The sequence below is a fragment of the Bos indicus genome, chromosome 7 (genome assembly GCF_029378745.1).
Source record: "Bos indicus isolate NIAB-ARS_2022 breed Sahiwal x Tharparkar chromosome 7, NIAB-ARS_B.indTharparkar_mat_pri_1.0, whole genome shotgun sequence".
NCBI classification, from domain to species: domain Eukaryota; kingdom Metazoa; phylum Chordata; class Mammalia; order Artiodactyla; family Bovidae; genus Bos; species Bos indicus.
This window is the reverse complement of record NC_091766.1, coordinates 109268109-109283329: the sequence shown is the minus strand read 5'-3', so window position 1 is coordinate 109283329 and position 15221 is coordinate 109268109. Positions and strand designations below refer to the sequence as shown.

Below are 15221 nucleotides of genomic sequence, written 5' to 3'. Positions count from 1 at the left end.
AACAATCTTGAGAAAAGAAGAAGCTTTGCCTCATAAGAAAATCAGTATGGTACTGGCCCCAAAACAGACACACAGCTGAATGGAACAGAAGAGAATCCAGAAATGTTTACACACTTATAGTAGATTAATCTATAACAAGGAGCATTGGTATACAATAAAGTATCTTTAAAAAGTAGTGCTGGGTCCTTTCTCATCGTCGCCATTTTGTGCTGGTGATCGTGGCCGGCTGGGAGTAGGCGACAGTGGGTTTCCCAGGGAGGGCAGCGCGCCTGGCGCTTTTCCCCTTGAAATTAAAAAAAAAAAAAAAAAAAAAAGTAGTGCTGGGATAGATGGACAGCTACATGTAAAAGAAAGACAGCAGGACATTCTCTAACACTACATACAAAAATAAACTCGAAATGGATTAAACACCTAAGTGTAAAAATTGAAGTTCTAAATGTAAGACCAAAAACTCCTAGGGCAATACATAGGCTAACCTGTTTTGACATTCTGGGAGGCTCTTTCTGCTATAGTAAAAGAAACAAACAACTATGACCTATTTAATAGCTGTTGCACAAAAAAAGGCAACCATCAACAAAACAAAACAAAAAACCCCTGCTAAATGGGGAAAAATATCTGTAAATGGTATGACCAATAACAGGTTAACATGCAGAATCTATAAACAGCTCATGCAACTCAACATCAAAAACAATAAACAGCTCTGTTTCTAAAAAGGGCAGAAGATCTGAGTAGATGTTTTTTACAAATAGGACACGCAGATGACCAACAGGCAGATGAAAAGATGATGAACATCACTTATCATATGGAAAATGCAAATTGAAATGACAATGAGATATCACCTCAGCCTTGCCAGAATGGCTTTCTCCAAAAAGAACACACATAACAAGTGTGAGCAGGCATGTGGGGAAAGGGCCCTCATACAGAGCTGTCACATAACAAGTGTGAGCAGGCGTGTGGGGAAAGGGCCCTCATACAGTGCTGTCACATAACAAGTGTGAGCAGGCGTGTGGGGAAAGGGCCCTCATACAGTGCTGTCACATAACAAGTGTGAGCAGGCGTGTGGGGAAAGGGCCCTCATACAGTGCTGTCACATAACAAGTGTGAGCAGGCATGTGGGGAAAGGGCCCTCATACAGTGCTGTCACATAACAAGTGTGAGCAGGCGTGTGGGGAAAGGGCCCTCATACAGTGCTGTCACATAACAAGTGTGAGCAGGCGTGTGGGGAAAGGGCCCTCATACAGTGCTGTCACATAACAAGTGTGAGCAGGCGTGTGGGGAAAGGGCCCTCATACAGTGCTGTCACATAACAAGTGTGAGCAGGCGTGTGGGGAAAGGGCCCTCATACAGTGCTGTCACATAACAAGTGTGAGCAGGCGTGTGGGGAAAGGGCCCTCATACAGTGCTGTCACATAACAAGTGTGAGCAGGCGTGTGGGGAAAGGGCCCTCATACAGTGCTGTCACATAACAAGTGTGAGCAGGCGTGTGGGGAAAGGGCCCTCATACAGTGCTGTCACATAACAAGTGTGAGCAGGCGTGTGGGGAAAGGGCCCTCATACAGTGCTGTCACATAACAAGTGTGAGCAGGCGTGTGGGGAAAGGGCCCTCATACAGTGCTGTCACCTTTGTTGAGGATGTAAACTGGTGCAGCCACTGTGGAAAACTCTGGAAATTTCTCAAAAAATTGAAAATGGAACTCCCGTATGCCCTAGCAGTTCCACTCCCAGGTACATATCCAAACAAGAAAAAGCACTAATTAAAAAACGTGCACCCCAATGTTCGTTGCAGTGTTATTTACAATTGCCAGGATATGGAAGCAAAGTAAATGTTCATTAACAGGTGAATGGATAAAGAAAGTGTGGTATAGATGTACAATGGAACACTACTCAGCCATAAAAAGAATGAAACTTTTCCATTTGCAATATGGATTGACTTGGAGGATCTTATCCTAAGTGAAACAAGTCAGACAGAGGAAGACAAATACTTTACGATATCACTTATATGTGGAATCTAAAAAATACAATAAACTAGTGTATATAACAAAACAGAAAGAGAGTTACAGATACAGAGAATGAACTAGTCATTACCATAAGAAGGGGAGGAGCAGGACAGGAATAGGGGATAAAGAGGTATAAACTAATTTGTATAAAATAAGTAGCAAGGATATATTATCTAATAAATGAAATATCAATATTTATAAATGGAGTATAACCTTTAAAATTATAAATCTATTATAACCTATTATATAATATTGTGCATCAAATATATCAATAAATTTTTTAATTTAAAAATACAAATTTTCAAAAAATGGATACTTTAGAAGGATCACACACCATGATCATGTGGGATTTACCCCTTGAATGCAAGTGTGGTTCAAAATATATAAATCAATAACTGTGATACACCATGTTAATAGAATGAAAGATGAAAACCATATTATTTCAGTAGATGTGATTATATTACATCTTCATGATTAGAAACGCTCAACAAATTAGGTATGGAAGGGACATGCTTCAGCATAACAAAAGACATAAATAATATGCCCACAGCTAACATTTTACTCAGTGGTGAAAAGCTGAAAGTTTTCTCTTTGATATTAGAAATAAGAGAAAGTTGCCCCCCTCACTGTTCATACTTAACATAGTACTGAAATTCCTAGTGATAGCAAGTAGTAGAAAGACTTTAATGGTTTTGCAAATGATGTGATTTTACATACAGAGAACTCAAAAGAGCCCACCAAGTTAAAACTGTTAAATGAATTCAGTACAGTTGCAGGATTAAAAAAAAAAATCAACATATAAAAATCAGCTGCTTTTCTAGACACTGACAATGATCTAACTTAAAAGAAATAAAGCAAGCAATCTTTTAATAATACTGTCAAAAAGAATAAAATACTTAGGAATAAATTTAACTAAGGAGATGACAGTTCCGTGCTGTCATCACTTGAATTTAGTGATGAAAGAAATTGGATATACAAATAAACTGAAAGATATTCTATGCTCATAAATCAGAAGATTTTAATATTGTTAAAGTGTTCCCACAAGCTAACGTGATCTATACATTCAGTGCAATCCCTATCAAAATTTCAATGACATTTTTCACATAAATAGAAAAAACAATTCTAAAATTTGTATAAAACCCCAAAAGACCTCAATTAGTTCAAGCAGTCCCAAGAAAGAAAGAAACTGCAGGCATCACATTCCCAATATCAAAATGTATAATCAAGCTGTAGTAATCAAGCTTCCCTGGTGGCTCACACAGTAAAGAATCTGCCTATAATGTAGGAGACCTGGATTCAATCCCTGGGTTGGGAAGTTCCCCTGGAGAAGGAAATGACAACCCACTCAAGTATTCTCACTTGGAGAATTCCATGGACAGAAGAGCCTTGTGGGCAACAGTCAGTTGGGTTGGAAAGAGTCAGATACGACTGAGCAACTAACAGGCAGTAATCAGAGTAATCAAAACAGCATGGTGATGGCATAAAACAGACACACAGACCAGTGGAGCAGAGTGAAGAGCCAGAAACAGATTCATGTGTATGTGGGTGACTGATGCTTGACAAGGGAGCCAGGAACACTCACTGGGGAGCAGACAGTGTCTTCAATGATTGGTGCTAGGAAAACTGAACATTCACTTGTAAAAGAATGCAGTCTGTTCTCCTATCTCATACCACTCACAAAAAGTTAACCTGAAATGGACTTAAGTCTTAGATGTAAGAACTGAAACTATAAAATTCCTAGAGGAAAGCATAAGGGAAAGGCATCTTGACATTGGTCTTAGCAATGATTTTATGAAGTTGACACTAAAATCGACAAGCAGGAGTACATGAAACTAAAAAGCTTCTCCACAGCAAAGAGACAGATATGAAAAGGCAGCCTACGGAACAGGGTTAAATATTCCCAAACCGTCTGTGTGATAAGGAGTTAATGTTCAAAATACATAAGGAATTCTTACATGTCAACAGCAAAGATTCAAATAATCAAATTATAAAATGGTGAAGGGCTGGAATAGACATAATTTCAAAGATATACAACAGCTGACAGGTACAAAAAGTGCTCAATATTGCTAATCATCAGGGAAATGCATATAATCAGCACAATAAGCCATCACCTCACTCCTGTTAGAATGGTTATTATCAAAAAGCAAAAGAGAGAAGTGTTGGCAATGATGTCAAGAAAGGGGAACCTTTGTGCACTGTTGGTAGAAATGGAAATTGGTGAAGCCACTATGGAATGCAGTATGGAGGGTCTGCAAAAATGAAAAATAGAGCTAACATGTAAATAGCAGTTCGAATTCTGGGTATATATCCATAGGAAACAAAATAAACATCTTGAAAAGATATCTGCACTCCCGTGGTTATTGCAGTATCGCTTACAATAGCCAAGACATGAAAACAACCTAACTGAACTTCAGCAAAATAATGGATAACAGAATAGCACTCAGCCATAAAAATAAATAAAATAATAATAATAATAATAATAATAAATAAAATATTACCATCTGCAGCAGGGTTTATAGACCTAGAGAATATTACGCCTAGTCAAATAAGTCAGACAGAGGAAGACAAGCACTGTATCACTCCATTTATATGTGTACTCTTAAAAGCAGAACTCACAGAAACAGAGGAGCTTGTTGAGGGTTGGGGAAGGGAGAGATGGGACGTGTTAATCAAAGGTACAAACGTCCAATTTTAACATGCCCCCGTCCTGAGCCTCTAAGGTGCACATTGGTGACTGTAGTTAACAATATTGTATTAAATACTTGAACCTTGCCAAGAGAGTAGATCTTAAATGTTCTCATTACCCACATACAAAAGAGTTCGGTATGTGAAATAATGGAGGTGTTAATTAACCTTATTTTGGTAATCATTTTGTAATATAATTTGTCTTAAATTATCTGGTACAACTTAAATTTATACAATGTTATATGTCAGTTATATCTCAATAAAGCTGAAAGAGAAAGAAGAAACTGCAGTGGAACCGAGGAAGTCTTTGAGGAAGGAACGGGTTAAAGAGTATTCTAGTAATCAAATAATGAAACCTTCAACTTCCAAAAAGAAAAAATATAGAATTACTGGGACAAGTTTTGAATCAGTGAAAGGTCATATATCCATGCCTTTTTTGAAGATCATTATCCAGGCTGAACATCAAAATGAAAATAAAGTATACCAGTTCAGTTCAGTTCAGTCACTCAGTCATGTCCGACTCTTTGGGACCCCATGGACCGCAGCATGCCAGGCCTCCCTGTTCATCACCAACTCCTGGAGTTTACTCAAACTCAAGTCCTATGAGTCAGTGATGCTATCCAACCATCTCATGCTCTGTCATCCCCTTCTCCTCCTGCCCTCAGTCTTTCCCAGCATCAGGCTCTTTTCAAATGAGTCAGTTCTTCACATCAGGTGGCCAAAGTATTGGAGTTTCAGCTACAGCATCAGTCCTTCCAATGAATATTCAGGACTGATTTCCTTTAGGATGGACTGGTTGGATCTCCTTGATGTCCAAGAGACTCTCAAGAGTCTTCGCCAACATCACACAAGCATCAGTTCTTCGGTGCTCAGCTTTCTTTATAGTCCAACTCTCACTTCCATATATGACCACTGGAAAAACAAAAGCTTTGACTAGATGGACCTCTGTTGACAAAGTAATGTCTCTGCTTTTTAATATGATATCTAGGTTGGTCATAACTTTACTTCCAAGGAGCAAATGTCTTTTATTTCATGGCTGCAGTCATCATCTGCAGTGATCTTGGAGTCCAAAATAATAAAGTCTGTCACTGTTTCCATTGTTTCCCCATCTATTTGCCATGAAGTGATGGGACCAGATGTCATGAAGTATACCAGAGAAAATGCCAATTTTAAGACTGCCAATTTACTCCACTTTGTTTTGACAAGCTTAGGATTTCAGGACATCATCTTTCCAGATAGGGTTTTCAGTACTTCCCATTAAATTCCAAACATTTGAAGTGTGCATCTCATTTAAGCCTCATCTTAATTGTTTTCTGTCCTTTATTGAGCCCATCTTTGCATGAAATGTTCCCTTGGTATCTCTAATTTTCTTGAAGAGACCTCTAGTCTTTCCCATTCTATTGTTTTCCTGTATTTTGTTGCATTGATCACTGTGGAAGGCTTTCTTATCTTTCCTTGCTACTCTTTGGAACTCTGCATTCACATGGATATATCTTTCCTTTTCTCCTTTGGCTTTAACTTTTCTTCTTTTCCCAGCTATTTCTAAGGCTTCCTCAGACAACCATTTCACCATTTTGCATTCTTTTTCTTGGGGATGGTTTTGATCACAGCCGCCGGTACAATGTTATGAACTTCCGTCCATAGTTCTTCAGGCACTCTGTCCACAAGATCTAATCACTTGGATCTATTTGTCACTTCCACTGTATAATCTTAAAGAAAATTAGAATACCAAGGAAACATTTCATGCAAAGATGAGCACAATAAAGGACAGAAGCATTCTGAATCTAACAGAAGCAGAAGATATTAAGAGGTAGCAGGAATATACAGAAGAACTATACAAAAGTGATCTTCATCACCCAGATAATCACAATGGTGTGATCACTCACCTAGAGCCAGACATCCTGGAATGTGAAGTCAAGTGGGCCTGAGGAAGCATCACTACGAACAAAGCTAGTGGAGATGATGGAATTCCAGTTGAGCTATTCCAAATCCTGAAAGATGATGCTGTGAAAGTGCTGCACTCAATATGCCAGCAAATTGGAAAACTCAGCAGTGGCCACAGGACTGGAAAAGGTCAGTTTTCATTCGAATCCCAAAGAAAGGCAATGCCAAAGAATGTTCAAACCACCATACAATTGCACTCATCTCACACGCTAGTAAAGTAATGCTCAAAATTCTCTAAGCCAGGCTTCAGCAGTACATGAACCGTGAACTTCCAGATGTTCAACCTGGTTTTAGAAAAGGCAGGGGAATCAGAGATCAAATTGCCGATGTCTGTCGGATCATGGAAAAAAAGCAAGAGAGTTCCAGAAAAACATCTGCTTCTGCTTCACTGACTATGCCAAACATTTGACTGTGTGGATCACAACAAACTGTGGGAAATTCTGGAAGAGATGGGAATACCAGACCACCTGACCTGCATCTATAAACCTATATGCAGGCCAAGAAGCAACAGCTAGAACTGGACATGGAACAATGGACTGGTTCCAAATAGGAAAGGAGTACTTCAAAGCTGTATATTGTCACCCTGCTTATTTAACTTATATGCAGAGTACATTATGTGAAATGCTGGGCTAGATGTAGCACAAGCTGGAATCAAGATTGCCAGGAGATAGATCAATAACCTCAGATATGCAGAGGACACCACCCTTATGGCAGAAAGTGAAAAGGAATTAAAGAGCCTCTTGATGAAAGTGAAAGAGGAGAGTGAAAAAGTTGGCTTAAAACTCAACATTCAAAAAATGAAGATCATGGCACCTGGTCCCATCACTTCATGGCAAATAGATGGGGAAACAATGGAAACAGTGAGAAACTTTATTATGGGGTGTTCCAAAACCACTGCAGATGGTGACTGAAGCCTTGAAACTAAAAGATGCTTGCTCCTTGGAAGAAAAGCTATGTCCAACCTAGACAGCATATTAAAAAGCAGAGACATTGCTTTGCTAACAAAGGTCTGTGTAGTCAAGGCTATGGTTTTTCTAGTAGTCATGTATGGACGTGAGAGTTGAACCATAAAGAAAGCTGAGCACCAAAGAATTGATGCTTTTGAACTGTGGTGTTGGTAAGTCTCTTGAGAGTCCCTTGGACTGCAAGGAGATAAAACCTGTCAGTCATAAAGGAAATCAGTTCTGAATATTCTTTGAAAGGACTGATGCTGAAGCTGAAGCTCCAGTGCTTTGGCCACCTGATGCAAAGAGCTGACTCATTTGAAAAGACCCTGATGCTGGGAAAGATTGAAGGTGGAAGGAGAAGGGAACGACAGAGGATGAGATGGCTGGATGGCATCACTGACTCAATGAACATGAGTTTGAGTAAACTCCAGGAGTTGGTGATGGACAGGGAGGCCTGGCATGCTGCAGTCCATGCAGTCACAAAGAGTTGGACACAACTGAGAGATTGAACTGAAGTGAACTAATTGTTTTACCTTCCATTACTTTTTCTCTTATTTTATTCTCTTCTCTTTCAGTATCATTGAAAAACCATGGCTTAGCCCCCTCAATTTTTCTGATAATGACATTACCAGAGAATGGTATAGCCAAAACATATTTAGTATTTGCTCTGTCATAGGTGCTTTATGCATTATTCCATTTTAATCTTAATAATACATAAAAAGAAGGCACTATTTTTTTATGTTAAAAATGGAGACACTGAGGAACAGTGATTAAATAATACTAAGTGGCAAGATGAAAATTTGCCTAGAGATCTGAGTGCAGAACCTGTTTCTTAACAATTTTACTGGATTCTTCTGTTTATATCATTGAATATTTATCTCTCTTATCTCTCATGTTGACTTGCATTGTATTGTCTCATGCTGTATTATAGTTTTTTATGCATTTTTCTTTTCCAGTACAAACTATTCAACTGAGGTAACTAGAAACCACAGATGCACAAGCCTATTCATCTAATCTTCCCATTTTAAAGACTTTCTAACATTGCCTATATTGTTATGCATCTCTTTAAACTGTTATAATCCAAGAAGGAATTTGAGGCAACTTACTTGAGTACATTTAACGATTTAAAAAGTTTTGTCTCATTTATGTCTTCACAGCATTTACCACAATTCTTTGAATATCTGAAGTGCCCAGATTTTACTGGATATATATAGTTAACCCAGGTCTCAGCCCCCAGGTTCCCTCTAACTCACCAGTATTCTAGAATCACATTTTCCTTTAATATTTCAATAGAATGATGAGGACCTCTATCCTACAGGAAGTGCGAAGCTCTCTGCTCTTCTGCTCCACAATACTTGTGAATCTTATGAGTTTGGAGAGGTTTCCATATATTTTCCCTGGTCACCTGTCACATTAGTTGTCTTCCTATGAATCCCTGTTATTAGCTCTACTCTGATGCCTTACCTCCTGAGATTGCCATCTTCTCGCTGTACTGGGCACTGTTCTGCCAACATAGAGTGTTGTGTGGTAGACTCATCTTTATGGCCTGGGTTGGGCACTGTGGAGACAATGATTAGCAAGCAATAGTGTCCACAATCATGCAGCTCATATTTAGTCAAGAAAATAAAACTCATAGAGGCACACAGATAAATGTGAAGTTACAACTGAGATCAGTATGATGAAGGAGAGGCCCATGGTGGATTGACAGCTGTGGTTACTGGGCTTGAACTGAGAAGATGAAGGATAAGTAAGCATTAACTAGCACTGCAGCTAGTTAATGCACTCATCTCACATGCTGGTAAAGTAATGCTCAAAATTCTCCAAGTTGGCTTCAGCAATACATGAACTGTGAACTTCCAGATGTTCAAGCTGGATTTAGAAAAGGCAGAGGATCCAGAGGTCAAATTGCCAACATCTGCTGGATCGTGGAAAAAGCAAGAGAGTTCCAGAAAAACATCTATTTCTGTTTTATTGACTACGCCAAAGCCTTTGACTGTGTGGATCACTATAAACTGTGGAAAATTCTGAAAGAGATGGGAATATCAGACCATCTGATGTGCCTCTTGAGAAACCTATATGCAGGTCAGGAAGCAACAGTTGGAACTGGACATGGAACAACAGACTGGTTCCAAATAGGCAAAGAAGTATGTCAAGGCTGTATACTGTCACCCTGCTTATTTAACTTATATGCAGAGTACATCATGAGAAACACTGGGCTGGATGAAGCACAAGCTGGAATCAAGATTGCCGGGAGAAATATCAATAACCTCAAATATGCAGATGACACCACCCTTATGGCAGAAGGTGAAGAAGAACTAAAGAGCCTCTTGATGAAAGTGAAAGAGGAGAATGAAAGAGTTGGCTTAAAGCTCTACATTCAGAAAACTAAGATCATGACATTTGGTCCCATCTCTTCATGGCAAATAGATGGAGAAATAGGGGCAGACTTTATTTTTTGGAGCTCCAAAATCATGGCAGATGGTGACTGCAGCCATGAAATTAAAAGATGCTTACTCCTTGGAAGGAAAATTATGACCAACCTAGACAGCATATTAAAAAGAAGAGACATTACTTTGCCAACAAAGGTCTGTCTAGTCAAGGCTATGGTTTTTCCAGTGGTCATGTATGGATGTGAAAGTTGGACCATAAAGAAAGCTGAGCGCTGAAGAATTGATGCTTTTGAACTGTGGTGTTGGAGAAGACTGTTGAGAGTCCCTTGGACTGCAAGGAGATCCAACCAGTGCATGCTAAAGGAGATCAGTCCTGAGTGTTCCTTGGAAGGACTGATGCTGAAGCTGAAACTCCAATACTTTGGCCACCTGATGTGAAGACCTGACTCACTGGAAAAGACCCTGATGCTGGGAAAGATTGAGGGCAGGAGGAGAAGGGGACAACAGAGGATGAGATGGTTGGATGGCATCACTGACTCAATGGACATGGGTTTGGGTGGACTCTGGGAGTTGGTGATGGACAGGGAAGCTTGGTGTGCTGCAGTCCATGGGGTCACAAAGAGTCGGACACAACTGAGCGACTGAACTGAACTGAGCACTGCAGCAGAGAGGAAGAGGAGGGAAAGGACTTTGCAGAAAGGGGCGACAGCATGTACAAGCGAACAGTAGTCGGGTGGAGCAGAGCACATTGCAGCAACTGAAAGAAAGCCCATGTGTTAGGAACACATGGACCTCGGCCAAGAAGGGAGAGAAGTAAGTCTGGAGAAGCCATGCAAGCCACTGAAACAAACGCACAGTCTGCTTCAGCCTTCTTCAACAAGAAATACAATCTTTAAAAAATATAAAATTAGTTTTATTTTGCTGTGCCAGGTCTTCGTTGCAGCATGCAGGATCTTATTTTTAGTTGCGGTATGTGGGATCTAGTTCCGCAACCAGGGATTGAGCCCGGGTCCCCTGCATTGGGGGCATCGAGTCTTAGCCACTGGACCACCAGGAAGTCCCAAGAGATGTAATCTTCGTTCTAAAGCTACTGGGGATTTACTGAAGAGTTTGAAGTCAGGGATTGACGTGATCCATTTTGTATTTTGGAAAAAAAAATTCTGGCTACTTTATAGAGACAAGAATAAAAAGAGTAAGGCATGGTGGATGTAGAGATTATAAACAAGGAGGTCTTAATCCAGGTAAGACATAATTGCTTAGATAAGGAAAATAATAGTGGAGCTGAAGATAAATGGAAGGATTTGAGAAACGTCTAGTGCGGCATCAAGCAACCCAGGTAGGAGAGAAGGATGCCACAAAGGGTAGAGGCAACAACTTGAAAAAGTGCTTACTAGACATTATAGTCTTAAAAACTGGTCAGGCGTTTTGAATATGGAAATTTTCACCAGCTATATCTCTCCGTAGACCCTTTCCTAAGAGCTTCTCCTTTAAACCTACTTTCTCTCCTTCCAAACCATATTCTCTACCACCATTTTGTTGCATAACATATTTCTGCACTCACAATAGTTTTTTGATAATAAATTCAATAATATAATTATGATGTGGAATGTTTAATGTGAAATCTCCACCAGTCGAGGGCCCAGCTTTGTACTGCCAGCACTTCCACTGAGTTGTTGCTAAACTCTACTACAGTTCTACCCTTAGTAATACAAAGACTTGAAAGAAATATTGAAGTTATAGCTTTTTTTTTTTTGGTAGCTCTACGATCAAATTCTTAGGCTTAGAATTCCACCAGAACTTTCAGGGTCATGGGGCTGTGTATAGGGATGGGCATTTTCATCTCCCCAGTGGGCACAGTCTACTTCAGGCTTCCTGAAGCCTTTCATAGCATCTCATTCACTGCTGCTGCTGCTGCTGCTGCTGAGTCACTTCAGTCGTGTCCGACTCTGTGTGACCCCAGAGACGGCAGCCCACCAGGCTCCCCTGTCCCTTGGGTTCTCCAGGCAAGAACACTGGAGTGGATATCTCATTCACTACTGACTAGCTAAAGTATTTATATCTCCTAGGAGCGGTTGCCTTTTTATTATCTTCTTGTTCTCATTCTGTATGCCATACCTTACCCTCAAAATTGTCAGTTTTAATAACCCAAATGGTTTACAGAAACTAAAAACTAACATTTAATTTTCTCTACAGATTAAGTCTTCCATGTTAGCAATATAGAATCAAAATGCTTAACAATGGAGATTTGCACATCTGTGTCTCCCGGGAGGAAGAGTGTCTGTACCTGACGTTGGATCTGTTCTTGTGCTCTTTTGAAGGGAATATTCTTCTGTGGCAGAAGCGCCTTTGTTTCCATATCCAGATTTTTTCACCAGGGCGGACAGAGAGTTGGCAAGAATCGTTGACCATCACGTAAGTTTGATTTTCTTAAAGGAGCAGGAAAAGCTTTGTTCTTTAAAGGCATTTTTAATCAGAAAGTGTAGTTCTGAGATGGAAACACTGATCATGGAACTCAAAAGTAGATTGCGTTTTGATTGAGATTTGCAAATTGAATTATATCTCACTGTACTGTCTATATACTTCAGTGCCTTCATTGGGGTACAGAAGGTTTGGCTTTCTGTCATTTATAAAATACTAGCCTTATTCTGTTTCCTGAGTTAGTACCGATTTTTGTGAGTGTGTGATAGGAATCTGATGTTGAACACTGAACACTGATTTCTTCTGTAGTGTATTTTTAATGAAAGAACAAAAATCTTTTGACTCAGTTTTTTCAGTGACCATTCTTTACTCCTGAAGTATTAGAAAGACTTTAATCATTCTGTTCTTGGTATCAGTTAAACAAGCAGTAACAAGGCAAGGCCACTGAACAGGTTTTAATCTACTGAACTATATATAATCAGTGATTTCTTGCCAAATCATTTATGACTGCTTCTTTTTAGGAGTAGAGTTACTTATATACTTATAAGTTACTTATATAAGTAGAATACTTATATTTTGTTTTTTCTTTTAATATAATAAGGATTCAATACTATGTAGAATGTGCTTAAATTAATTTTATCACCAGTTGTATATTATTTCTCAGATTGTGTTTATATTCCCTGGTTGATTTTTTACATTCCTTTTATTAGTGATATTTTGAGAAAGAATAAGTGATTATTTCATATACTGATCCCACTAAATAGTTATTTATTCACAGAGTCAATACTGAAGCCACTGTAGCAACAGCCACAAGTATTGGGGTTTGGAAACTGAATGATATCCTAGAATTACAAAATGAGAGCTATAGTATTGCTGTTTTATTCACTAATAACATTTATGCTAAACAAATATATCATATGTACAAGGCATTATCAAAAATTCCTAATAGCTCATCAATTGCAGCACCTATAATTTTACCATTCACTTAAATTAAATTATCTGGACTATACTACAGAAGACAGCAGGTTGCCAATGTATATATACACATACATATAGTGTAGTTTTAATAACAGAATAAAAATCTTTTGCCTTATCGTTCTGTACCCTTGAAAGAGTCAAAAGACTTTAACCACTCTGTGATTAAACACATTGACCTAAAGAGGCAGAGGACACTGTTTTGAGTGATAGAGAGGAGGCTAGGAAATGCCTCCTAAGAGCCATCATCTTTTCTTAAGCATTCACTGCCATCAATTTTTCTATAGACAGGCAAAGCCATCCTTTCTGGAAAACATGTTTGAGAATGGATAGGGTCCAGATTGTTTGATCTGTGGCTGGCCTAATCAAATAGTAGTTTGGTAGTACTAACTTGTAGGGGTTTATCGAAGTTTCTCCGAGTATCACATCTTTTAAAAGTATTCATCAATATACATTTCCTTTGAATAGCTATAACTATAGTGCTTTGTACTAATATCTCAAGCTTTACAAATGCTCTTACAGTAGTTAATTTAATCCTTACAACAAGTCTGTAAAACATTTACCAATAAGAAGAATGTAGCTTTATGATTCAGTTAATTGTTCAAGGTTTAAAGATAGTAAATGACTGAGTCTACATACAAATCGAGATCTCTGGACTATACTTTTCTGGTCAATTTTTCATAATTGCTCAATTTCTTGGCTTAAAATTACAAACGTGAATAGGGGAGGGAAGGTGGAGTCCGTAGAACTGACAAGAAACCGAAGCACACAGCTGCCGTGGTAAGTGTCCTGCCGAGCCTGCTGAATTTTATCAAGTGTCCCTGATGTGCAAGGCACAGGACAGATCCTGAACTGCTGAGCAGACACGCAGGTACCTTGCACGCTGCTGCTGCTCCGCAGTGCGGTGACTGAACACCTGAGTGAACTGATAGGCCTTTTTTCATGGGAAATCATATGTAAACGACACCTTCTCTCTGTAACAGTGGCAGGAAGAGCAAAAGATGCGGCAGGAAGAAGACGCAATATGTGAGGCTGAAGAACGGAAAGATAAGGAGTTACAGGAGCAAAATCGCTTGAGAGAAATAATGAAGAGAAGAGAAGAGAAGCTACACAAGCAAACCAAACCTTACGAGCTTCCTCCTAGGATTAAGACGTTTCCTTAGGAAAGAAAATGACCCTGCAACTGAGGTCCATATGCCAGAATTCGTTGCATGAAAGAGACCAAGAAAGCTACAGATTAGGAAAAAAGTTCTTAATTAAATGTTATTTCTTAGAAAGGAGTTTATCCTGGTGCAGGTTCTTTAATAGTCATAGCTTAGTCCTAAAAGAACAGTTAGCACTTGATCACATTCGAGTGACGTGTTTTCCTAGTTAAATGTTTTCAAGAATGTGGCTAGAGCTAATTGACTCTTATCTCATGATCATACACATAATGATTCTCAGAGTATTGAAATTCACTGAAGAGTTAGATAGACACGATTATTGCATACAATCATATATTGCATATAATGATTATGCAAATTATTAATGAGTCACAAATAAGAACTATTTCTTAAAATGGGATGAACATCAATCAGTACTCCTATAATGACTGTAACACTAATAAAACATGTAAGGCTCCTGCTTGGGTTTGTATTTCATAGTCAATCTATGCCAAGTCAAACCACGTGTCAGAAGCTTGTGTTATATGCATATTAAGTCGCTTCATTTGTGTCAGACTCTGCAACCCTATGGACCATAGCCCGCCAGCCACCTCTGTCTATGGGATTCTCCAGGCAAGAATACTGGAGTAGGTTGCCATGCCCTCCTGTAGGGGATCTTCCCGACCCAGGGATGGAACCCACGTCTCTTATGTCTCCTGCACT

At 39.2% G+C, this 15221-nt stretch overlaps 1 protein-coding gene across 14 annotated transcripts in view; it reads left to right on the top strand.

The window, feature by feature from the left end:
- Nucleotides 1–14980, top strand: part of TMEM232 (transmembrane protein 232) — a 263478-nt gene extending 248498 nt beyond the window's left edge. For all 14 annotated transcript variants that reach the window (XM_019965506.2, XM_070794118.1, XM_070794124.1 and 11 more), the window contains 2 exons: nucleotides 12282–12375; nucleotides 14340–14980. In XM_019965506.2, the coding sequence (XP_019821065.2) occupies nucleotides 12282–12375; nucleotides 14340–14519 (274 nt within the window). In that variant the 3' untranslated portion in view covers nucleotides 14520–14980. The remainder of the gene's footprint in view (nucleotides 1–12281; nucleotides 12376–14339) is intronic.
- The last annotated feature ends 241 nt before the right edge of the window (nucleotides 14981–15221 follow it).